General features: G+C 33.7%; 2 protein-coding genes across 2 annotated transcripts in view; both read left to right on the top strand.

The window, feature by feature from the left end:
* LOC142337513 (selenocysteine-specific elongation factor-like) overlaps nt 1–8,941 on the top strand; it is a 286,977-nt gene extending 278,036 nt beyond the window's left edge. Inside the window, exons 2-5 of the mRNA XM_075386792.1 lie at nt 2,519–2,760; nt 2,906–3,153; nt 7,130–7,401; nt 7,896–8,941. Coding sequence (XP_075242907.1) covers nt 2,560–2,760; nt 2,906–3,153; nt 7,130–7,401; nt 7,896–8,920 — 1,746 coding nt within the window. The 5' untranslated portion in view covers nt 2,519–2,559 and the 3' untranslated portion in view covers nt 8,921–8,941. The remainder of the gene's footprint in view (nt 1–2,518; nt 2,761–2,905; nt 3,154–7,129; nt 7,402–7,895) is intronic.
* Nucleotides 8,942–22,969: 14,028 nt separating this feature from the next.
* On the top strand, nt 22,970–23,569 carry LOC142338022 (succinate dehydrogenase cytochrome b560 subunit, mitochondrial-like). Its single transcript, XM_075387656.1, has one exon. It carries the CDS (start codon nt 22,970–22,972, stop codon nt 23,567–23,569), a length of 600 nt encoding a protein of 199 aa, XP_075243771.1.
* Nucleotides 23,570–26,664: the final 3,095 nt, after the last annotated feature.

Genomic DNA, 26,664 nt, shown 5'->3' with positions numbered 1-26,664 from the left:
TAAAACTTTGCCGTTTTTTGCTAACTTTACTCGTTGATTATCAAAAATGCAAAATTTATTTTGAGTTTCAACTCAGAAATTATCTATATCTACAACATTTGAAAAATCAATTGTTCTTAACGGACAATAAGTATTAACAGGGGTAGTTTTGGGCCATTCTTGGACTGTTACAATCCAAAAAAAAATCGGGTTGTAATCAGTCGGTCTTTTTTTTTTAAAAAAAGACTTTTTTTTAATAATAAAGAACAGAACATATCAAATCAAAGCTCAGGAGTGATAGGTCCAACCAATTCGCTTGCGAAACAGCTCCAGGCTAATTCATTTAGTTTTTTAATTGAAAGTTTATGGTGGTTTTTTTTAAAAATAATTGACTTTTCAATAAATAATGGCTTAATTAACTTTTCCTCTATTTTTTTCTTAATTTGTTCAACTTCCAGCTTAGTGTCAGCAAAAAAAGACTGCTTCTTCTTTCTACTGAGTTAACATTTATTCTCGGTTGCAGTTTTAAGCCTGAAATTATTGTTTTCTGGCTTTGATACTACAAGATTTTAGATTTTTGTTTGTTTTGATATTTGCCAGTTTTTCATGTTTTCTAATTTTGTCACATTATCACATTATTGACAGTTCTCATGTCACCTTATTAGCATTCAAATTAAAACACAATTGAACATATTAAAATCTTGAAAGATATAAATCATCGTTTTAATGGCCTCGACGCCTCTTTCTTGAAGAAATCAATTGAATTTTTTAATTTTGTCTTAACTGTCATTTATACTTTGTCGTTTCGGTCGTATGAAATTTCCTGTTTAGTGATAGCTTTCATTGGCTTTTCATGGAAGAATAGAAAAACCGATATTCTGATATTAGCAGATAGCTGATGGCTTTTATGACTTTCAAACCCATCGTTTTCCAAAATTAAAAAATAATTTTTTAACTTCGCAATTTTGTTCTTTTTATGTTTCTTTTTGTTACCTAATCTCGTTAGTTGATTACAGGTCAAATATGACATTATGGGTGTCAAGGGAATAAAAGGGATTAGTGTCCAAAAATCTTTTTTTTAAAGATTTTGTTATGACCTTACTGGCTTCGACACCGCTTTTTCACAAAAAAAAATTAAATTAATTTGATTTTTGTCATATTTGACGTTCTTTTTGTAGATGCAAGAAATATTCTGGATAATTACAGGTCTCGAGGGTTTCTTTTTCATGAAAAAACGACGATATTTAAATAGTTCTTTTTGTAATTAATGCCTTTCATGACATTGAATGTAATTTTGTTTCGAAAAAAAAATTAAAAGTATTACATACTTTAGCACTCCGCTTTTTTGTCTACTTGTTACCTAGTCTTACTAATGAATGGCCACGTACTACATTATAACTGTTTGAAGAAGGCGCAATCAAATATATTTTGAGTGCCAAAATTTGGCTTGACGGTTTTGACAGCGTTTTCTGGCAAGTTTCAATTTAAATTTTGTTTGTTCTTTGTTGTTCTTTTTAGCCGCTCTAAAAAATGAATAAGGTCAGGTCCTAATGCCCTTCTATAGAAGCAGTGGTAATCGCAAATTTGTGGTAATATTAATTTATTCCTAATGGTATTTATTACTTTGAAGTTAATTGTTTCAAAAAAAAAAGTTAATTTTTTTTACTTTTCTGTTTTTGTTCTTTTTTGTATAATTATTACCCAACCTTTCTATGGACTGGTCGCATATGTTTTGTGGTGATTTTTAAGTTATTTTTGTTTAGTTTCAGGTTTATCTGACGGTATGTTGACTTTGTTATTAAATTTAGTTTTTAAGAGGGACATAAATTTTTTGATATAATTAATGTTTGTTGTTGTTGTTGTTTGATTTTGCTGTTCGTTTTGACTCGCTCTCTTAATATTGACATATTACAGCAATCTAATGCATCAATTTTTACTCCACTGAGTTATTTGTTTTGGAGGTTATCTTATCGTTCATACGGAATTTTTTGAAAAAGACTTGGGCTTTTTTGGGATTCGCAAAAAATAATTTTTGGGTTTTTCTATCTGTTCCTCATTTGGTCGCCCATCCACAAAATTGTGGATGGGCGGGGTCGGAACCTTATGTGCCATTGCACATTACCGAGCCGCCTTGTTGGAATTAGATTATTCTAGCTTCTGTGAGAAAACATAGCTAGTTATTTTGGTGGATTTTGTGCAGAATTTTCAACTTCAGTCGCTATACTTGTTTTAAATGTAACTGTGAAACTGTTCTCCCCCATTTGATTGTGTTCCTCCATAATTGAGTTTCTAAGACCTTTGTATTGGTATAAATAAATATTAATGGCAAGTTTCTCTTCATAAGGCTACAAAAACTCCCATCAGTGCAAAAACGAGATTAGGTTATTCGCAGCATGCTATCGGGAAAAATCGTTCGGAGGGACAGTTCCTGACACCTGATTTGTAAACATTTTATCTATGCGCCGGGTGCGCAAACAAGACCGCCGACACCGTTTCTGTTTACAATTTAGTGTTTTATGCCATCTGTGATCATTTTCAGGTTTACTGTTTTCCTTGAATTGATAATTTCGTGACTGGTGTATGATGGCCTCTTCGGCTAAGGTGAGCAACATCAACATTGGGGTGCTAGGTCATGTGGACAGTGGGAAAACTTCCTTGTGTAGAAGTCTGAGTACTGTGGCTTCAACAGCCTGTTTTGACAAGAATCCTCAGAGCCAGGAGAGAGGAATTACTCTGGATCTGGGATTTTCCTCTTTCATCCTACCATTGGAGACATCCGAGGTGGGATATGAGAGAAATTAAATAAACAAAGATTTTCTTCAATTACCCAAATCCTTTTCCAGAGAGTCCTTTTCAGAAAAATCATCAATTTTAATACCACTCGAACGTTTCGAAAATATCATGTCCGTTGATGCAAATCTTTCAGAACTCGGAGAATTTACCCCCAGATGTCCAAGTAACGCTGGTCGATTGTCCTGGTCATGCGTCGCTCATACGCACAATCATCGGAGGTGCTAGCATAATCGATTTGATGATTCTAGTTGTGGATGCCTCCAAGGGGATCCAAACTCAGACTGCCGAATGCATTGTGTTGGCTGAGATCCTCTCGTCCAGCCAGAAGTTGCCTCTAATTGTGGTGCTGAACAAAGTGGATTTATTCCCCGAAGAGAGTAGGTGAGAATATTGCGTTTTTAAAGTTGCGTCTGTTAACTCGACTAGGTTACCCAATACACTACTACCAAAAGGTTAACCGACCAAACATTTAACTCTTCAATGAAATGTGCTACCAACAGTTCTGTCAAGTTCATAGATTACAGAAGACGCGTAACTCCGCGCTAGAATTGTAGAGAAATGATATTCACATTTATACCATTAGCCGCAGCACTAATTATGATAATAGTGATAATTTTAATTCTCTGTTGTCATACACAATAAACAAATAGAAATCAACATGTAGCAAAAGAGAGACTACAAAAGGACTCCGTACAAATGGTTCAAGCTCTTGAAAAGAAGCTCATTAGGTTCCACCACGACCAAAAGTTGCCAGGTGAAATGTTTATTAATAGCCGGCCTCATCTTCTCAGCCGGCTATTATAGCGCTCCTATTTTTTTACAGTTCAAAGAATTTGAATTGTATTGGGGCGCTGTCTTTTTTTTAAGATCTGTTCACACATTTTCATGATTTTTAAAGTCAAATTGGAGTAGTGATTTTGGTCACGCCGAAACAGGAAGTGGAGCGAAAAAGCGAGTGGTTTTGCGGCGTGAAATTTTTTTGCTCTAAATTTAAAGTAGAGTGAGAAAACGGTGTTAGAACAAAAATTCGAACAGAGTCGGTTTAAAAAATTGAAGTTAGAAATAGAAACGGGATAAACCCATGAAGCCCAATTTTAGATGCCCACTATTTGAAGGTCGTTCCTATAAGTCTTAGTTACTATCTCTTATGCTTATTGGAATTGATAGTAGCCCCTGTAGCCTCTCTCTAAGAAACAGAAGTATGTTCAACTACGAAATGCCATCAAAATAAATCAGACTTAAAAAATTCTTTTGTACAAAAATCTTTTTTTTTTCAATATCTTCTATTTGTTCAATCCCAATCATGCTTATTGGAATCAACGGCGGCTTTTTTCCGGCAATCTGTCGGATATGTTTAATAGCAGCAAAGCGATAGCTGGGCGATTATTGGCCTTCTCTTGGCTTTTTTAAGATACGAAGGAATTTTGATTTTCTCGAGGATTTTTTTTTACCGGAACTACTATCTGTTCAGACCTCGTTTCGACCTAAAAGCAAAGTGAGTAAACTGACATTTGAACCAATTTTTGAGAGAGAAATTTGTTCATTCGCCGCGTTGAGTGAATGACTTTTTGGTTTTTAAGTGTTTTTGAGAAAATTGCGCAAATAGGTAATCGTTTCTAAGAGTTTTTTTGTCCATTTGGCTCAATTGTTTTGCTCTTAGCTTGATTTTTTCAAATGTTCTTACGGGATAACTTTTGTGCTGATATTATAGAAAAAAAACAAACTTCGGAAATTGTGAATGTGAACAGATGATCAAGACAAAAAATATAGATTCTGGGAAAGTGTGAACTGAAATCATACAATTAAAAAAAATTCTATAAAAATGAAGGATAAATAAATTATTTGAAACAAAATGCTGCCATGTGAAGTTGTAACTTCGATCAGATTCAAAAAGGGTAAAAGATTTTAGGAATATTTTTTTAAAAAAAAGCAATCGGGAAGAAGCTAATTGATATCTACTTTAATGGAATTGCAAAATGATCTCTTGCATTGGTAAAATTCAGAAGTAACCGATTTGTCAACTTAGGTCGCATTACATTTTGTTATGCAAACCGAGCAACTAACTCCCACGCGCTTTCTGTGGTAAATGACAGAATGTTATATGAACCAGTGAGACAGAAATTACCAATGAGAGTTGAGCTTGACAGGACCGAACGCGCACGAAAACTTACAAGTTAGCCGTTCGACTTGCAAATTCGTACAAGTTAACCATCTTTGTCAAGCAACCTGCAAGTTGTCACAATTTTACGCTTCAGTCTCGACTCGGGAATGCATTTTTGCAGAAAAATGGCTCATATTTCGCTTTTTTTGAAACCTAAATTTTGAGTTTCATTTTTTTTACAAATCATCCATTAAAATATTGTTAAAATTACAATTATGAAATGATGTTTCTATTGAATTTTAAAGACTCTAATATAGAATTACTTAAAGACTTTAATATATTTGAAATGTCAATTAAAAATTATTAACGAGACGTGGCCATTTACATTGATAACAAAAAAGTTTCGATAACATTGATAACAAAAAAGAAGCGAACGTTTCTTATCAATGTAAATGGCCACGTCTCGTTTATAAATTGTTATTGATATTTTCATTATATTTAGGTTGATTCTTTGCAATTCAGCAGAAAATTTATATCATAGTTATAATTATAACAATATTTTAACAGGTGACTTGTAAAATAATGAAAATCAATGTTTAGGTCTCAAGAAAACAGAGCTAATTGTTGTGCCGTCACAGCATTTCAGAAGTTTTTACCAATGCTATTCTTATGTTGGAGATACTTTTCTTCAGCTGTATAATATAGAATTTCTGTACTTTGGCGGGGATTTTATTGCTGATAAATATATTTTCATTATATTTTGGTTTAGTTTGCATTTCAATAAAAAAATTTATTTAATAATTGTAATTTTAATAAAATTTTGGGAAGGATGTTCGTGTAATTTTACTGAATATTAATTTCTACGCATTGAATTATACTTGTTTGTGTACTTGAATTTTATCAAATTTTTTTTCAACGTTCAATACTATGACGGCACCTTTTTGTCATTATTTGTTTGCGTTTGGGCCCCCTTTTTCTGTTACTCTTCGTTTGGCACCCTTTTGTTATATTTGCTCTGCTTTTAAGTTGTTTAAGAAATTTTTTCTTTCGAGTTTTTTGTTTTCAGTTGATTTCTTTTATTATAATACACGTCTGAAAATTTATTTTGAATTGCTCTTTCACCAATTTTTATGACTCAATCGACTGATTTATGTTTTATGTGAATTTTCTCGGGCTAAATTTTGATCATAATTGCCTTTTCGACTTCGAGATTTAACGCTGTTTGATTTTCATGGGGTTTTAATCAGGTGAAGAAAAGTATCTCCAACAAGAGAATAGTATTTGTAAGTTTTTAAAATGCTGTGTTTTCACAACGAAAAGCTCTGTTTTCTTGAGACCTAAGTTTTTGATTTTCATTTTTCAATCTTTTCTGTCTCTAAGAATGCTAACTGCCTTAAGTTTTCGCAATGTGTCTCTTGAGTGACTGAACTCTTGATACCAGATTATTGTTTTGTGAGTTTAATACTTAAATATTTTGGCTGTTTTTTTCATGATTACCTGAGATTTCTAAAAAATACAAATGTTGAAAGATTTTACGATGAGTTTTCAGTCACAATGTTGTCTGTGCAAGCGAGAATTAAATCTTTGATTCTTTGTATGGTTTCTGAATGACGATAAAATTGTTTTTGTGTGCTTAATATAAGTGCAATATTGGTTTTCGCAATATAAATGTAATATTACTTTATTTCAAAACGACTTTTTTTTAAATTAAGGTGATAAGGTGAACTGAGATTACGCCACTCTAATTGAAGATTATTTGAGAGCAGCTAATAGAAACAGCAACATATAGAATCAATATATCAATATATATATATATATATATATATATATATATAATCTCAACGATTAAAATAAGAACAAAAATGTCTTTTTTGGTATGTTGTTTTCTTTTTGAAACTGTAGGTCTACAATGCTATCGCGGCTATTTTCTGGCATTCTGTAATATATTCTTGGTTATATCTTACCCTGCAAGGGCTTCTAAATGATACCACTTGTGCTTCTATGCAAGAAATTTTTTGGGGATCAAAACTGATGGGACTTAAAATCGGAGATATCGCATAGAGGTCCTTCCCGCTTTAATGGGGTCGGAACAACAAAAACAAGCAGCATATTCGTAGAGAATCTGAAAAGGTTGTGAGCAACGTAAAATTAATTATTGTCTTCGTGTTGAATTCTGTTATTAAGAATTTAAGCAGTCTTTATAGCCCTATTTCCCCCGAAAGTGTGTATACCATGTCTTAATTAGATGTGATGCAGGTTGGAGAAAGTAGAGAAGATGAAGAAACGACTGCGAGCAACTTTCAAACAAACGGTGTTTGGAGAGGGGATCGAAATAGTCCCCTTTTCTTGTGTCCAAAGTGAAGATTCCTCAAAAGAAATGACAGTCGAGATCACAGGTCGTCTTTCTTCAATCTTGAGGCGATATGTTTCAACAGCGATCTCAGCTCGGTTAGCTACGGAAAATAATGACAATAGTTATTCGACGGAGCAGTTCCTATTTGCTGTTGATCATTGTTTTTCAATAAAAGGTGAGTAAGAGATCCTTGTAGCTCAAATTTGTTTGAGAAAGTTTCTTGTATTTTCACGCAACAATTGGTTAGAATGTATCCCAAAATTGATCTTCTTCAGTGAACATTAATTCAAAGTAAAAACAGTTGTGATGTATCAACATAGTGATCGTAAAACAGATCTGCGAAGAATTACAGAAAAATTGTGAGAATAGTTATGAGAATTGATCGAAGAAGGGGGTAATTAATAGGAAAGAACCGTTTTTGAAGTGTTTTCTTAGCATGGGTTTCGTTTTTCATGATCCGACATTCAAGTGAACGTGTCTTTGCGATGATAAAGCATTCTTTGCCTAAGAAGCGGTTGAGCTTGCGTGTGAGTTCATTTGATGCAGTTGTTAAACAACAGGGCAACGAAAGAAGATGATAGTAATCTATGAGAAGCGGGTGGGAAAATTTTTTCTTTAGGTTCCTTCAAGATAGCTCTAAAGATGTTTAACCCAGGATTTTTTGTTTAGGACAAGGAACTGTAATGACAGGAACATGTCTTCAAGGAAAAGTATCAGTAAATGACAAGATCGAAATTGCATCACTTTCTATGGACAAAAAAGTCAAATCTATCCAAGTCTTCCGTAAACCCGTTAACTCAATCCAAAAAGGCGACAGAGCCGGTGTTTGTGTCACACAATTTGAATCCTCGTCTTTGGAACGAGGTCTGGTATGCTACCCTGGATTGTTACGTAATATACACGGCTGTGTGATGCTATTACGTAAGGTCCGATTCTATAAAGGAGCTATTGCTTCTAATTCGAAGTTTCACATTTTTGTTGGCCATGAAACAGTAATGGCTAAGGTAACATTATTCTCGAGTACTACAGGAAATCAGTGTCGATTTGACTCTGAACAAGAGTACGAATTTTGTCAGCAAATCGACGAGGACAAAAAGTCCGCGGAAAACTCTGAAGCAAATCAGCGTGCGACAATTTTCATGTTGCTTCAGTTCGAAAAACCAATTTTAGCAGCTCCGAACTCAATTCTGATCGGCTCAAAGTTGGATTCAGATATTTTATCAAATACTTGCAGAATTGCTTTTTATGGAAAGCCTGATACTGTGTTTTATGAGCCGAATTATCCGGAGACGTATTTGAGCAAATTAAAAGTCTTCAAGAGGAAACAGAAGCAAGGTTCAATTGACAGAATTTTTTCGGATGATTGCGTTATATGCAAAAATATGCTCAAAAAAGAGACGAATATCGAGAAATTTTTGCGACTGAAAGTTGAGTTTTCATCGGGTGACAAAGGAGTAATTATTGGTGGGTTTGGACAGGGCGGAAAACTGAAGATACAAATAACAGGAGCGCCAATGTCGGAATCTTTGAAAGCGTTTGGAGCTACTTCGAGAAAGTCAAAAGGTGATAAATCGACACAGAATGATTCTGAAAAGAGCAGTGATGTGAAAACAGAAAGAACATTCATTGCTGTTGAGTTAAAGTTTAAAAAAATGATTTTTGCAGGGTCTAACATAAGTAAGATTATTCAATAAATGATCATATCAGCGTTGTAATTGCTCTTGAACGAATTTCATAGCAATTATTGTAAAAGTGTTGATTAATAGCCGCCCTCATCTTCTCAGCCGGCTATTATAGCGCTCCTATTTTTTTTTTTACTTCGTCGAATAAAAAAATGTTTCGCTTTACCTCATTTTGCCGCCTTTTCAACATTTTGCGTGAAATCTTTTTGACTTCTCTAGGCTAGTTTCTCTCTTCTCTCATTCTGCTAAAAGTGATTTTAAACATCAGTTGCTAAGCAAAGCAATTCAAAATGAACAGAGTCAGTAGAAAAAATTGAAGTCAGAAATAGAAACGGGATAAACCCATAAAGCCCAATTTTAGATGCCCGCTATTTGAATGTCGTTCCTATAAGTATTAGTTACCTCTCTCTGATGCTTATTGTTATTGATAGTGGCCCCTGTAGCCTCTCTCTAAGAAACAGAAGTATAATCAAATACGAAATGCCATCAAAATAAATCGGACTTACAAAAATGTTTTTGTACAAAAATCTCTTTCAATATCTTCTGTTATTTCAATCCCAATCATGCTTATTGGAATCAACGGCGGCTATTTTCCGGCAATCTGCCGGGTATGTTCTTTTTTATGTAAATTTTGTGCTTGACCATTTTGCGCTTTTCTTCTAGAACATTCTTTGACTTCTCAAGTGACTTTTTCACGCTTTCGTTCTATTTTTGAGTGATCACTATTGCTCTCACTCCGAAGTAGAGCTTGTTCCTAATATAAATTGGTTGCGGCAAAAGAAAAAAAAATTGTTTGATGACCCAGTGGCAGTGCATGTGGTTAGGTATCGGGAGGTCAATGGTTTAAATCCCGGCGTGGTCGAATAATTTTCTACCCGCCTGTCGTTCAAGAGCAGTTCTCCCGACATTAGTCGATTTATGTTTGATACTTCTAGTTTATATGTAGTCTGGACGATATATGGTTGTACCATATGCTTAAAGCATAATAAATTATTCAGTTCCAAGGATTTTTTGTTGATGTGAAGCTCTGAGCTGAGGGAAGCTGTATTACAGTGACATCTCTAACATTATCATAATTTTGGGGGTTAAATTTGAGATCTGATTTTGTAACACCCTGAAGCAGGAAGTAGAGTGCAAATTCTCGTGGTTTTGCGATGTGAACTGCAAATTATAACAAGTTATACTGTAGAACCGAATTTGAATTTCCCTGTATATTTATATAGCACGAAGAAGTTGAGGAAACAGCAGAATCCACTATTAAAAATAAATAAATCGGAAGTTTCATCAGGAGTGGACGCTTGCAAATACTCTGGTATCTTAGTTAAGCGCCCTGATATTATTTGAAGACAGTTTTATTAGCGTGTCATTTTGTATGATCAAGCTATACTGAAGTCCATTGGCTAGTTTTTTTTATTATACAGAACATGGTTTCTGTTTCAAGCTCAGTATTTTGTTTCAGTAAAAAATATCAAAATTCTACCGCGATACCCCAGAGATGTCCGAGTTGAATTTTGTTTTGAGGTTTTTGTTTGTATAATGCGGTTTTCGAGCGAGTATTGTTTGAAAAATTTTGATTTATGGACAAAATCTCATCGTTTTGTTTGAATGTAACCCAAAGTATTTTTTAAGGCTGAATGAAAGCAGGTGTTTTCTGTATAGTTCACTAATTGTTAAAATTTTGAACTCGAATAAGGTTTCAAATATGGAGTCTCTTGGTTTCTCTCTAAAGACAAATCTAAATTTTCTTTTGTAACCGTTAAATTTTGTGCAGCTAATTTAACGTTGTTCCAGCATAAATAAGAATTTCATGCTCGAAAATTGGTACCACCGTAGTGTTTTAGAATATCAAGATGGTGTTGCGACTGCAAGTTTTCCTTAGCCTTGCAATTATTCCGAACCTCTTATTTAATTTTTAACAAATGGCTCCCATGTGTGCTTCGAAAATTAAATTGGCGTCTAGAATTACTCCTAGATATTTGTAGGTGTTGCACTTGTGAACTGCGCAATTTTGATAGTTTGTGTTTACCTTGGTTTAAGAAAATTCATTACAAATGTTTTTGACCCGTTTAAATCCAATTTAATTTGATATAGCCAATGTGAAACTGAATGAATTTCAGTATTTAATTCTTCAGAAGTTGGTCTTCTTTTGATAAGGAGGCTGGTGTGTTCGGCAAAAAAAAGGAGTTGATAATTTACAAGCGCCCACAAAGCCATTAAAGTACAGTAAAAAGTACAGGACCCAGAACAGAACCTTGAGGATCTCCATTTTTACTATCAGTTCTTTTGATATTCCATATATATACTCTCAGTTCTTTCCATATAATACACTGTGTTCTTGATTTGAGTTATAAAATGATTTGAGGAAAACCAGCTTAAAACTTGACCCCTAAATCCAAAGCTCTAAAATTTTTTCAACAGCAGCGGGTGATTTACAGTGTCGAATGCTCTGTCTGCGGAAACCGATCCGATTTTCACCAAGATTTCGAATTTCACAATGTAGCCGACAATTTTGATTTTCATAAGTTTTTCCAAGATTTTTTCAAGTGACGGCAAAATCAAAATTGGTCGATGGTTATTGTCATCAGTTTCTGATCTCGTTTTAAAATGAGGTTGGATAATTGCTCGTTTTAGGCTATTTGGGAAAACTCCACTCAAAAAAGATTCGTTGATTTAATTAACTAAAAAGGCGCTAAATTTTTGTCAGTTCTCTTATTAAAGGTGTTGCACACCATGCAAAAAGAATTTGGTAGGCTTGCTATTTGTGAGAGCACTTCTACCACATTTGTTTCATATAGCATCGTAGATTGTTCTTCAGTATAATTAGATGAAGGAAAGCCTATTTGAGGTAATTTGTTTACTATTTCATCTGCAACATTTACAAAGTGTTCATTGAAATAGTGAGCTATGGTACTGGGGTCATCAGTTCCAATATTATTGAAAACAATCATATAATTCACATCACTTCTGCTGTTCCTGCCTATCATTTTGTTTAAGGTTTTGTACGTTTTCATCGAGTCCCTACCACACTCTGAATTCTGTTTTGTATGAAAAACTTTTTTTGCGTCGTTCATGGTTTTCAGTGCTCTTGCTTTTCAGTTGAAGATATCTATTTTTATCAATGTTATTTTTTGTTCTCAACCATTTTGCTTCTGCATTGTTTGTCTTGGCAAAAAGATTTTTTAATCGATTTTTGACGTGACCCATTGTTTCCTACTTTTGTTTTGTTTGATTTCAACCAAAGACCGGTATTTGTCGACTACAAAATGTAAACAATTACAAAAAGCGTTTTAAGTTTGATCCGTTTTGTTGTTCGGAAATTTAATTGTTATTTTTAACGTTTCTCTATTTATACCCGAATCCATTAGTTACATACCATTACTAGAGATACCATTACTAGAGAGAGTACCATTACTACTCTATCGTACCATTAATAGAGGTAATGGTATGAATGGTTCATACCATTCATACCATTACATCTTCAAATCCCTTTTTTATACGAGTCAGAAATAGTTGATCTATATTGAAGTCTCCACATACGATAAAGTTTTGGTTCACAACCACCATCGTCTCAAGATAGCTGTCAATTTAGTCATGAACTGATTTTTATTGAACCCTAGGTGAACATAGTATGTAATCAAAGTATAATTTTTGTTATTTGTACTAATTTTTATACCTAGGCTTTCATTTATTCGTTGCAAAGCTTTCTAAGAGAAAAATATCGTCCCTGCAAAAGATGGCTACTCCACCAATTCCCACCCGGTTTGTAGCAATTATTTTTTTTAGCAGTTGAAGTGTTCTTCATGAGAACCCTCCTGTATCCAAGTTTCAACAAGGCAAATCACATTTGGTAGGGACTCAATTGTTTGCCAAAAACCTGAAGCTCCTCAAAATGTTTGTTTAGAGACCTGATTTTAACTAGCAAGACTGAGAATGTTAGTTTTTTGATGCATAAGTTCTGTTTTGCTGAAATGAAACACCGTACATATTTTGTTTTTTGTTGATAGGTATATCATTCCCACTGTTTGTTGCGTCCATATGAGGCGAAAAGGATAGGTTCCTTTGTTATTCAAGAATGGAGTGCCATTATTTTGTATGTTTTGCAAACTCTTTTGTTGTCTCCTTTGATAATCCGAAAGCTCGCTGATGTCATCAACTGGTTTTTATCTTTCGCCATCAATAGCCCATAAGTGGGATTTCTTAATTTTATACTTAATGTCCAGTTCTTGAGCTTTTTTTCAATGATAACATCCTCTTTCGCTAGTGGTTCATGAATAAAAATAGGATTCCCCATTGAATTTATCAGACTTCTTAACCATGAAGCACGTTTCAGAATTATGTCCCTTTGTTGCAAATAGTAAAATTGAACAACACAGGCGCATTGTTTCCATTTTTTAGTGAGTGGGCAATCGACATTTCGTGGGAATTCAATCTAACCTGTAAGTTGTTGTTTTTTCTGTAAAACTGGTGCAAGTACGTTACTATCAGCTAGCATGTCGATGTTAGTAAAAATAAGAAAGGGTCTGTTTTGATGCCTTTCTACTGTTGTTTATTGTTTTTCTACCTGGTAGATGGTTTTTTCTGAAGTATTTTTTTTATTCTCAAGTTTCGAGACCATCCGTAAGATTTTGTATGAGTAGGCTTTGTTTTGTTACAGTATTTGTAAAATTTTAATAATTTGTTTCAGTTCGATTTTCTGTAGTAAGGTTCTCTTGGTTGGCCATTTTGGTTGAGAAACGTGAATTTCAAACCTTTTGAATAGCATAAAACGAGCAGAAAAGAGCAACTGCTTTGTTTCGCTTTGTTTTTAAGACTGACAACTGATAAAAGTATGCAAACAAAGACTGACAATAGCCTTCTTTAACGAAATCATGTTATCGATTTTAAAGACTTCATCTTAACGCTTATTTTTAAATCAGATTCAATGTTTCACAAACATGGCAGAATTCGTTCGTCAAAATGGGCCAATGTATTTAGTGATTACGATCAAATTCTGAAATGTAAATTCAAGAGCAACGGTACAAATCTTTTAACAGTGAGTAAGTCAACGCATATTAAGTTATCAAATTTATTTAGAGTTAATGCGAGTTGTGGTATAAGTAGCAAATTTGAAATCTTTCAATTTAGAAGCATAGTTTAATAAAATTGTGTAACCTAATCACAGCTGTTCACCAAATTAAAACACTTGTCTTCTAAGAAATTGAAACTTTCAATCTTTCCTTTCGGCTTTTTTTCGTTGCGTGTTTCATTCCCGATGTCTGTAGGTGTCAAAGGTGGCTATTATCCGGCAGTCTGCCGGCTTTATTACTACATATTTAGGCAAGATCGCTTTTTTAACGTTCCGTCTTCTACTGATGCTTGTGAATTCGATTAAGAAGCGGAGGGCTGAATTTTTGGCGGCGTTGAATTAATTCTCTCAGGGCAAACTGATCACGCTGCCAAAAAGTTTGAAGAAAAGAGTAGACCATTAGTTATGCATTTAAGGAACTATTGTTCCAACCCACTTTAGTGGGTGATGAATTATATAATCCAATGGTTTTTTGTTCAGTCATTTTTGGCCGATCGGTATATTCATCATGGATGGTTTTGAGTATTCTTGAATTAAATTTTTGCTGGTTGGCTAGTTTAAGTCGATAATTATACAAAATGCAGCTTTTATCTTTAATAAGTCCACTTTTTTGTCAGCGTATTCATATCCATATTATTTGGAACCAATACGTGTTCGTAATTAATGATCAGCAATAGCAAGTCTGGTTTGGGTCTGATTGTTTTTACAGTCCAACAATAATTCGGATTACACTGTCGGTCTTTTTTGAAAATCTATTTGTTTGTTTTTGCTTTCGTTTTAATTACAGAACAGACAAACAGCAAGGTTTCAAAGCAAGAGTTACTCATGAATGGTGCAGTTGGATTCCTAAGAAGTTTCAAGGAAACTGATCTAATTTTTCTTTCGTAACCTTATGGTTGTTTTAGCTTTTAAAAATACTGTTTTCAAAATGAACAATGGATAATTGAGCTCTGCCACTTTTTGCTCTTTTCGTTCTTCTTGTAGTTTAAGGTCAGCAAAGACAGGTGGTATCGTCTTTCTAAGGTAATAAAATCTAATATTTGTTGCGTTTTAACGTTTTAAGTAATGGGTTTTCCGTTTTGATGCTACGAGTTTTCACAAATAAAATGTAATTGTTGGACATTTTTCAATCTTTGAGGTTCGTGTTCTTGTCTTGTCATAATATTGACAGATCAGATATCACATTTTTGGCGTTAAAGAAGGCACAATGGAACATATTTTTTTTTCGTTGTATATATTTTGCCCTTAACGGCTTCGACACCATATTCTACCAATTTAGTGGATTTTTTTGTTTTCGCTTGTCGTATGAATAATTCTGCATAATTGCAGGTGTTAGCTGCTCCGTAAGGATCAACAAAGGAGCCTATTTACTGATTTCAGTTGATCGCTAAAGTTTGTCTGGACTTTGAAATCAGATGCTTTAAAATCATTTAGACGTATTTTTTAACTTTCCAGTTTGCTGTTCTTTTTATCTAATTGTTTCCTTGTCTAATTAATTACAGGTCTTGTATTGCAATTTTGGTGTTGACGAAAGACACAATTGGAAATATCTATTTTTCGTAGTTCACTAATTTTTGTTTTATCGGCTATGACACCCGTTTTTTGCAACAATTTATTTTGTCTTAATTTAATTTAACTTCTGTCTATATTTCTCGTTCTTTTTGTAGACGTATGACTTTTTCTAAATAATGACAGATGTCCGGATTTCTTGGTAAAAGGAAACTTATTTAGTATTTTCAGGTGATAGCTAAATTTTTATGATTTTGAAATTAATTTTTTTCGAAGACTAAAATTTACTTAAACTCAAACAGGTCCAGGTTGAGATAATTATTCTTATCTGAATCTATATAATGTTCTTATTTGAATGCTGATGTCTGATATAACTTTTTAAGTTACTTGGTTTCATAAAATTTTACGAAATTTTTAGCTTTGCCATTGTTTTTTGTCTTCTTGTTATCTAGTCTCATCATTCAGAAGTCATATATGTTATTGGTGATCGAAGGAGCAACTGATCATTACTTATTTTGCACTGATTTTGCCTTCGACAAGGTTTTTGAATATTAATTTGAATTTTCGTGTTTCTTCTGTGTTTTTCGTTTGTTTTTGTGGACCTCCGACATATTCTGGATAATGATAGTTCTCAATGTCTTCACATGAAGCTATGAATCACCGTCTTTAAAAATTTCAGATGATATCAAATATATTTCATTGTTTGAAATCAATTGTTTTCAAAAAAAGGAAATTTTTTTTAACGTGGCGTTATTTACTTTACTAAGTGATGTGAGTTGGAGACAATTTTTAGATTCATAACGAATTGTTTTTGAATTTCGTTTTTGAAAGTTTTCTCTCTCCCTCATTTGATGGACAATTAAGCCAGAATTGTGGATGAGTGGGGTCGGAACATCATGTGCAGACGCATATTACCGAGCCTCCTTGTATAATTTGGTTATCTTTTCATTAAACACTGTGCAGTGCAGTATTTGCTGAAATAACTTGTTCTTCTGAAGAATATAGTAGTTAATTTGATACCATTTTTTCAATATTAGGGGTAACTAGTGATTTGTTTTGTATTATTTTCTTTGTTCGGCGAGGTTATCAAAAATCCTGTATCATTTTAACGATTGATTACGATAAGATGGAAAATAAGAAAAAAAAATTTTTTCGTGGAAATGAAGGATATCTTTGATGGGGAACTGGATTTGAGAGTTAGTGGATGTGGTTCTTAGTTTTCTTGGTTGTTTCATTAAAAAAAGCTGGCCGGGTGAATGCGAGCGCGTGTTTAATTTTACTCTGCTTTTTTCTAAACCTTTTTATCGTTGAGTTGACCTTATGGATTCACTTTTCGAAGCATTGAACATTATTAGTAGTCTTATTAGATGTTTTAATTGCTCTTGAAACGATATTTGCTGCAGTGGTGTTAGTGCTGCTGGTTTTTTAGCGAATCTTTTACAACCGATTTTAAGTCTGATCATTATCGTCCGACCGGCGAATTTCGTGACATTTGTTGTGGACATTGAGTCACCATAAAGTTCGCTTAGTGCTTTGTTAGTCTAATGGCGAACAGTTCAGCGAACTACTGAAGTGGTGTAAGTTCAGATCTTTCCCCTTTAGCCCCCCCCCCCCCCCCCCCCCCCAAGTAAATTAGGCAACCCCGATTTGTATATGTTTAAACATTATGTATGCGCTTTAATTATTACATGTGAATACGTCTGAATGGGCATTTAGAAAATATTAATAGAGCGGTGATTTGAAATTAATACGTTCATAATAATAATGAACTGCATATAGTGTAAACATCCACCAAAAGCTTGTTCTTATTGCATTTTCGGGAATTACGTGCTTGGATCCTGAATAAAGGGATCCTGAAAAATGTTGCAAATGTGTCTGTTGATGTTTTATACTAGGTACGTAATCATGATCATAAGTAAACTTTCCAAAAGGAGCAAAACATTAATATTTGGGGGTGCCTAAGTTTCGGCTATATAGGACGGGGGGCGCTAGCGGAAAAGATCCGTACGTTTATTGTGTAAAGAATAATCTCGGAGATGTAGACAACCGCCATCTGAGCCACTGAGGCTGTGTTTCCTAATCGTAGCTATGATATTACTCAGGCCGAACCCACTCGTTTGACATCATTTTGTCGTTAGGCGGTTGTTTCATGCATCCTCTAATGTTTATGATTTTCCTTTTCCGTTATTTTTTGAAGAGCCAAAACGACTTTTTTGAATGTTGGCATTTTGTAATTTCTGTTAGTTGCGCTGTTACTTGTTAAAGTCTTAACTCAAGAAGTTCTCGAAAGATGTATAAATTTCTGTGCCATTTTTTTCAATTTTGCTTGTCTGTTCGGTGCTGTAAATTGTCCCAGCTGTGCACTATTACTAAAGAAGTTAATGGCACGGAATTTAGTTTGATTATTAAATTTAAATCCGTAATGTAGCAATAAATTAGCTCCATGTCATTTATGGCTAATATGTAGGTTTGTGCCCGCAGTAGCAAGCAACTGTCACCAGCCTGTCCCAAACAAAAGATTTGATTTCAAACCTTGGTTAATATTTTTCTACCAAAATTAATATTGAGCAATGAGAATGATCAAACCATTCGGTGGGAGAACATGTATCAAGAAACTGATATGCGACATATTGAGGTCATCAGGAAATCATTTGAAAAACATTTGGACAAAAGATTTTACTATTAACGTTTTCTTATTAATTATTCGCGAACGGAGTTTGTAGCAATTTTTTGTAAACGTGTGTCATGTACGGCAAAGTTGTCGCTTGGCCGTTTTCACCTTTAACGTGTCTTTTTACGGCTTTGACTTTTTGTTCCGACCCTCTTGAGGGGGGAGGAACTATATACTCAAATGGGTTTTTTTTTGTTCCGTGAATTTTCGGCGCTCGATATATTCATCGTAGAGAGTTGAGACTGGTATCATTAGAAAGCCCGTCCAGCGTAGAATATGGAATTAAAAAGATTTTTTTAATTTTCGTTTTCTACAGGGAGTTATTGAGGTTTAAACTTCTGAGAAAAGAAGAGTGAATTCACGTTGTTTTTATTCACATTTTCCGGAATTTTTGCCTAAATTTTCGTCAATTTTGCTAAAATTTGTTATAATTTTTAAGAATAGTGTCGTTGATTTTATTTTTGAAGACGAACAAGCATTGTTGATTGTTTTGATTTAATTTTTTTGGTCAAAAAATCTGGATAAGCATTTCAAAATTTAGCCTTTTTCATCAAAAACAGCACGAAATAAGCTACTTTAGTCCACTTTGATTAAATTTGCCAACAGTACACCCCAAACAACACTCATACAATCTTTGAAGACTCAGAGGGGGGCTAATTCTACTTCAGAGTCCGCTGAGAGTGCACTGTAGTTAAAACTTTGCCGTTTTTTGCTAACTTTACTCGTTGATTATCAAAAATGCAGAATTTATTTTGAGTTTTCAACTAACAAATTATCTTTATCTACAACATTCGAAAATTCAATTGTTCCTAACGGACAATAAATATTAGCAGGGCTTGTTTTGGGCCATTCTTGGACTGTTACAATCCAAAAAAAAATCAGGTTGTAATCAGTCGGTCTTTTTTTTTTTTAAAAAAGACATTTTTTTAATAATAAAGAACCGAACATATCAAATCAAAGCTCAGGAGTGATAGGTCCAACCAATTCGCTTTGCTAAGCAGCTCCAAGCTAATGCATTTAGGTTTTTAATTGAAAGTTTATGGTCGTTTCTTTTTTTAAAAATAATTGACTTTTCAATAAATAATGGCTTAAGTAACTTTTCCTCTATTTTTTTCTTAATTTGTTCAACTTCCAACTTAGTGTCAGCAAAGAAAGACTGCTTCTTCTTTCTACTGATTTAACATTTATTCTCGGTTGCATTTTTAAGCCTGAAGTTATTATTTTCTGGCTTTGATACTACTAGATTTCAGATTTTTGTTTGTTTTGATATTTGCCAGTTTTTCACGTTTTTTAATTTTGTAACATTATCACATTATTGACAGTTCTCATGTCACCTTATTAGCATTCAGAATAAGGCAAAATTGAACATTTTAAAATCCTGAATGATATACATCATCGTTTTAACGGCCTCGACGCCTCTTTCTTGAAGAAATCAATTGAATTTTTTAATTTTCTCTAAATGTCTCTAACTGTCATCTATACTTTGTCGTTTCGGTCGTATGAAATTTCCTGTATAGTGATAGCTTTCATTGGCTTTTCATGGAAGAATAGAAGAACCGATATTCTGATATTAGTAGATAGCTGATGGCTTTCATGACTTTGAAAACAATCGTTTTCCAAAATTTAAAAAAAAACTTTTTAACTTCGCAATTTTGTTCTTTTATGTTTCTTTTTGTTACCTAATCTCGTTAGTTAATTACAGGTCAAATATGGCATTATGGGTGTCAAGGGAATAAAAGGGATTGGTGTCCCAAAATCTTTTTTTTAAAGATTTTGTTATGACCTTACTGGCTTCGACACCGCTTTTTCACAAAAAAAAATTAAATTAATTTGATTTTTGTCATATTTGACGTTCTTTTTGTAGATGCAAGAAATATTCTCGATAATTACAGGTCTCGAGGGTTTCTTTTTCATGAAAAAACGACGATATTTAAATAGTTCTTTTTGTAATTAATGCCTTTCATGACATTGAATGTAATTTTGTTTCGAAAAAAAAATTAAAAGTATTACATACTTTAGCACTCCGCTTTTTTGTCTACTTGTTACCTAGTCTTACTAATGAATGGCCACGTACTACATTATAACTGTTTGAAGAAGGCGCAATCAAATATATTTTGAGTGCCAAAATTTGGCTTGACGGTTTTGACAGCGTTTTCTGGCAAGTTTCAATTTAAATTTTGTTTGTTCTTTGTTGTTCTTTTTAGCCGCTTTAAAAAATGAATAAGGATAGGTCCTCATGTCCTTCTATAGAAGCAGTGGTAATCGTAAATTTGTGGTAATATTAATTGATTCCTAATGGTATTTATTACTTTGAAGTTAACTGTTTCAAAAAAATAAGTTAATTTTTTTTTACTTTACTGTTTTTGTTCTTTTTTGTATAATTGTTACCAAACCTTTTTATGGACTGGTCGCATATGTTTTCTGGTGATTTTTAAGTTATTTTTGTTTAGTTTTAGGTTTATCTGACGGTATGTTGACTTAAATTTAGTTTTTAAGAGGGACATAATTTTTTTGATGTAATTAATGTTTGTTGTTGTTGTTGTTTGATTTTGCTGTTCGTCTTGACTCGCTCTCTTAATATTGACATATTACAGCAATCCAATGCATCATTGTTTACTCCACTGAGTTATTTGCTGTGGAGGCTATCTTATCGTTCATACAGAATTTTTTGAAAAAGACTTGGGCTTTTTTGGGATTCGCAAAAAATAATTTTTGGGTTTTTCTATCTGTTCCTCATTTGGTAGACAATTATGCCAAAATTGTGGATGGGCGGGGTCGGAACCTTATGTGCCATCGCACATTACCGAGCCGCCTTGTTCTTTTTGCGTGACTTAAAATTTTCTCTTTTACAATTTTAACAACTAAACAGTTGCAGGAAATTTACTTGAAGTCATATGAGAAGTCTCGCTCCACCAACGCACCGACTGAAGTAAAACGCTAGAGATAAGAGCTAACACTAGTTGCTGGAGAGCAATTTTTCCAATGTTCGTCCGTTTTGTTTGATTTTTGTATTTCCTAAATCATTCAGGTAGCAGAAACAGAGGAAATTATAATAAAATGTTTACGAAAATTGTAATCTGATTATTTCAAGTACGAGTGATTGGTGCTCCAAAAACGTGCTCTCAAAATTTTGCTGCAAAAAATATTTATTCTGTTCCAATTTTCAAAGCTATGCAGTTGAAATGTATCAAATTTTATACAGTTGAGCTCATTTGGCGGCAGTATACTACTTGAAGTCAAATGAATTTTTTTAATAGCAGCACAGCGATAGCTGGGGCTATTATTGGCCTTCTCTTGGTTTTTTACAATTCAAAGAATTTGAAATGTATTGGGGCGCTGTCTTTTTTTTTAAGATCTGTTCACACATTTTCATGGTTTTTGAAGTCAAATTGGAGTAGTGATTTTGGTCACGCCAAAACAGGAATTAGAGCGAAAAAGCGAGTGGTTTTGCGGCGTGAAATTTTTTTTGCCTTTTAAATTTTAAAGTAGAGTAAGAATACGGTGTTTGAACAAAAATTCGGTTTCTTGGTATAGTGGTTTTTTGTTCACATGCGCATATGGCAATTTCACTCTGATTTTTACTTTTTTTCGATTTTTTGGATCGGATTTTTTTCTAAATGGTTTTCCCAAGCCATTCACAGCTCATTCTAGGTTTAGTTTTTTGTTTGAATTTAATTTTTATTTCTCGCTAGAGGTTTTTTTGTTCACATGCGGAATTTTGACATTGATTTTCTGTTTTCTTATTTTTTTATCTAATTTTTTTAAAATGGTTTTCTCAATTCACTCATTGTCCATTCTAGGTCTAGTTTTTCTGTTTAGTCAATGAAAATTCTTTCAATTGTACGTCAAGACTTGTCCTGCTATGTTTTTTTTATTTCGTCGTCACGATTTTTGTTACGACCATATGACGTCACAATCACTTCAAATCTGCTTTTTGTTCATTCGTTCATGCAATTTCAACTGAAGTGCGTGTGTGACGTCATTTTTCGCTCTAAGTGGAGCGAGTTTTTTTGTTCATTCGCGTGATTAAATTTTTGGTCACACTTGACTTACCTCACTCTCAAAAATGACTTCCTCACTTTGAAGTTGAATTTTATTTACTATAATTCAAAGAGATGAGGTCTAATGGGTGTGTGTCACTCTAAATGAAGGTTATTTGAGAGCAGCTCATAGAGGCAGCAAAAACTTATGAGATTTTTAATCAAAATATAACATATCGGCCTTCAATGAAAAGACAAATTTTTCTGGTCTGTCTTTTTTACTTTTTTTTGAGACTGCAGATCTACAAAGCTATTGCGGCTATTTTCTGACAATCTGCCAGCTATGTTTCGAATTTGTTTTCATTCTTTTTCAATTTAAATTCTAGTAGTATTTGAGCTCTAATAGCATCAAGTAGCTGAGGTTTTGCTATTATGAATTTTAGTTTATCGTCTTTCTTAATTATGTTTGGCGAGCAATTATTTATAATTCGAAAGCTCCTGACCTCAAAATATAATATTACTCATTGCTTCAATTAGTTTTTCAGTAGTTCTTTACTCGTTGTCAATTTAGTTGAGTGCATTATCTGTATTTCGATAACACATTAGTTGCACATGTAAAACAAAGCCCTAGATGTTGGAAAATCGATTGATCGACCACAGGCATTATTACTTGTAGAACATACTTGGCCAATATCAAAGTTATGTTCAAATTAGTAATGGAAAGTCTGAGTCATTCGTATGCGGCAGCTGTCGCCATAACTATTAGGCACTTTTCCGACAGCTTTCTTATTTGTTTTATTTATTTCATGACAGCTTTTTTCAGATCGAAGTACAGAATGGCATTACTTCACCAAATAAGAATTAAAGCTTTAAGACCATGCCATACGTCATTACTGGTGTCGTCACAAAGTAGCAACTCCACCTTGGGGAACACCATTCTCCCTGCGGTTCTCTACAAATCATCATTTAGACAAGTAACTTCAGACTCATCTGGAATGGATCCAAACGTCCAGAAGATTGCCAAAAATGAGAAAGTCGAGTTTTGGGAGAAAAATAGAAATCTGAAACGGCCCATATCACCCCACATGACTATTTACAGCTGGCAGTACACAAATACACTATCAATTACACACAGAGCTACTGGTATAATGATGTACGGGGGTCTGTTTGTGTTAGCAGTCCCTTATATTTCACTGCCATACATGTTTCCTGCCTACATCACTTATCTAACGTCTTACACTAGTGGAAAACTGCTACTGGGCACTGGAAAGTTTCTGATTAGTCTCCCTGTGGTTTATCATTCCCTGAACGGAGTCAGACATCTGTTCTGGGATTTCGGTTATGGGTTGAATTTAGAGAATTTGAAGACTACGGCTTATGCCACTGTTGGAGGATCCGTGGTGATATCGCTTATACTGGCTTTCCTGAAGTTTTAACTGAATATAGTTAACATCGAACTTGGGGAAAACAAAACTTGTTTAGAATTTGCCAAAATTGAAACTAAGCACTAATTGAACGTAGTAATTTATCATGCTAACTTGAAGCATTTTGTAACTTAACTGAGTTGAGCTGAGGCAGGGCACATAAAAACGGTCAATTTCTTATTGTTTCTGATTTTTTAAGCATTAAAAGTTTTCTTAAATGTTCCAAACTTTTAAACACAGCTTGAACGCATTTTTTGTGATATCGTTTTGTTGAATTAATGTAGCATAGAGACAGCTGGTTAAGGAAATAAACAGATCAGCAAGTTAAATATCAGTATGTTTGTAAGAGATGTAAGTTAACTGTTTGAAACATAATTTATTGACAAATTGGAATTCCAAATGGTTTAATCGTTTTTATTTCTGTAAAATAAGAAATGAGCAGAATTTGTCATGGCTGTCAAACAATTTAAATTGTCTCCTATGAATTAGTCATAAAAAGAGAATTGTTCAAAGCGATTATTTGAAAGTTTATATTTTCGGTTTTTAAAACACAAAAACGGATTATAAGTCAGGAACCTAATGTTTGCCTTAGCACGATAAACTTCACTGACTTCTTCGAAATAGTATTCAGTTTTCTCTGTACTTACAGCAAAAGTAGAAATTTCGCCAACTTTTTAAGTGTTTCGTGGACAAATTTTATATATTCCATATTGCAATAATGATATACTTAGATTTAGTAACTTGTTATTGCCACTTTTTTGGCAGTTCATCACAGAAAAAGTTCCGGGGAGTTGTTCACATTTTTGGAAAGTTAAATAAGTACATTTCTTTCAATTTCCGTCGTTTGAAGAATCTGATCTTACTTTTTTTGCCGCAAGCCGGATAACAAAACCTTTTTTCCAATTAGAAATCGGCTCTGCCAACAACATTTGCCAAGAAAATTAAAAGCAGATATCTCGTAAGTGTGTTCGCGACTTTTCTTAAATGTTCACAATTGTAAACACAGCTTGAACACAATTTTGGTTGTGAGGTCGTTCTGTTGAATTAATGGCGAGACATGTGGAAATGAAGTGAAGTGTGGTGAAAATAAAAAAAAAACTTTCAATCAATTGAAACTCAGGCGTTTCTTTAAACAATTATCTTTAAACAATTATCTTTAAACAATTATCAAAAAATCTTTAAACAATTATCAAGGTGGAGAAATTTGAAAATAATTGACTGTTCTTGACATTTTTGGCGCCGAAATGATTGCTGGATGATTGTCATGGTTCCTGCAACACGAGTTCACTAACAAAATTTACTGCCCGGAACGGAGGATCTTTGAGGTTGCAAACTTTTCCGTGCAGTTATGCCGAAACTGAAAAATTCATAAACATTTTCCTCTACTTTTAAACTATATATTTTTTGAAGAAACTGTTGTCAGCAAACTTGCAGCTGAACTTAAGATCAGATTCATGAAACGACTGTCATTAATGAGTGAAATCGAAATATTTTACTTTAAATCTCTGTCATAACGAAATCTATTTTTTTCCTGTGCATAGATTTCTAGCCTCAAAAAGGTAATCCAGACATCGGACGTTGGCAAAAATGGACAGTATATTGAAAGCAAATCATTTAAGTACTAAATCAAAGGCACTTCATTCTTTTAAAATTGCATATATGTATACACGCAATGTATATACTGTCTATTTTTGCCGACGTCGGATGTCTGGGTTACCTTCACACATTTTGCTTGAGACTAGAAATCTGTGCACAAGAAAAAGTGGATTTTGTTATGACAGCGATTTAAAGTAAAATATTTTGATTTCAGTCATCAATGACTGTCGTTTCGCGTGAATCTGATCTGTTTAGATGAAAATCGGCTGACAAGTTTCTTCAACTAGATTGATAACACAGCAAAAGTCATGTGTGAAGAAGATTACCAATACTTGAACGCCAATTTTTATCCTCGGCGGATATTCTTTTACTGTATAAATGAAATTGCAGATGGTTCTTTCCATATTAATTAAATAGAATTATGTCGAAACGTTTTGATCATTTTTTTTGCAAAATCTGATAGTTAATGTTTATTGCGCAGATATAACGTTCAGTCTAATGGAAAAGTGTCAAAGTCTTTTTTAACAGCCACACAGCAATAGCTGGGCTATTATTGACCTTCTCTTGGTTTTTACAATTTAAAGAACTTGAATTGTTTTGGGGCGCTGTCTTTTTTTAGAAGTTCTGTTCACACATTTTCATGAATTTGAAGTCAAATCACGCCGAAACAGGAATTGGAGCAAAACGCGAGTGGCTTTGCGGAGTGCATTTTTTTCATTCTAATTTCTAGGTAGAGTGAGAAAACGGTGTATGAACAAAATTTGTTCACATGCGGCATTTTAGCTTCAATTTTTACTGTTTTTGATTGAATTTTTCTCCAATCCAGTCATAGTCCATTGTAGGTCTAGTTTTTTGGTTAATCAATGAAAATTCTTTGAATTGTTGGTCAGGACTTATCCGGCTACGTTTTTTTTTATTTCGTCGTCAAGATTCTTTGTTACGACCGTATAACGTCACAATCACTTCAAATCAGCTTTTTGTTCATTCGTTCTTGCAATTTGAACTGAATTGCGTGCTTGATGTCATTTTTCACTCTTAGTGGAGATCGTCCTTTTGTTCATTCGCGTAATTAAGTTTTTGGTCACATTGACTTACCTCATTCTCAAAAATGACTTCCTCACTCAAAAAATGACTTTTTTTACTTTAATTCAAACAGATAAGGTCAAGTGGGTCTGTGCCGCTCTAATTAAAGGTTATTTAAGAGCAGCTATTAGAAGCAGCAATAAGTTGGACTGATATTTAATCAAAATGTACAATCTGAGCATTTATGAAAATAGTTTTGTTCTGTTTCTCTTACTATCTTATTGAGACTGCAGATCTACAAAGCTATTGCGGCTACTTTCTGGCAATCTGTCAGCTATGTTTTAAAAGTTTAATTTTGAAGATAAACTTGAAGATATATTTGAAGATAGTTAAAGAAAACAGAACTAATTTGATACGAAAGACTTGTAACCCAATTGAATGCTACATGAGTCATGCATGGTAAAGGCAAAAAAATATTTGTACAAGTT

The sequence above is a fragment of the Convolutriloba macropyga genome, chromosome 4 (genome assembly GCF_964194025.1).
Source record: "Convolutriloba macropyga chromosome 4, txConMacr16.3, whole genome shotgun sequence".
Classification (NCBI taxonomy): Eukaryota; Metazoa; Xenacoelomorpha; order Acoela; family Convolutidae; genus Convolutriloba; species Convolutriloba macropyga.
This window is presented reverse-complemented; position numbering and strand designations above follow the sequence as displayed.

What these genes read in the sequence shown, in the direction of transcription:
- LOC142338022 (XM_075387656.1), top strand. Translation starts at nt 22,970, where the DNA reads ATGGCATTACTTCACCAAATAAGAATTAAAGCTTTAAGACCATGCCAT.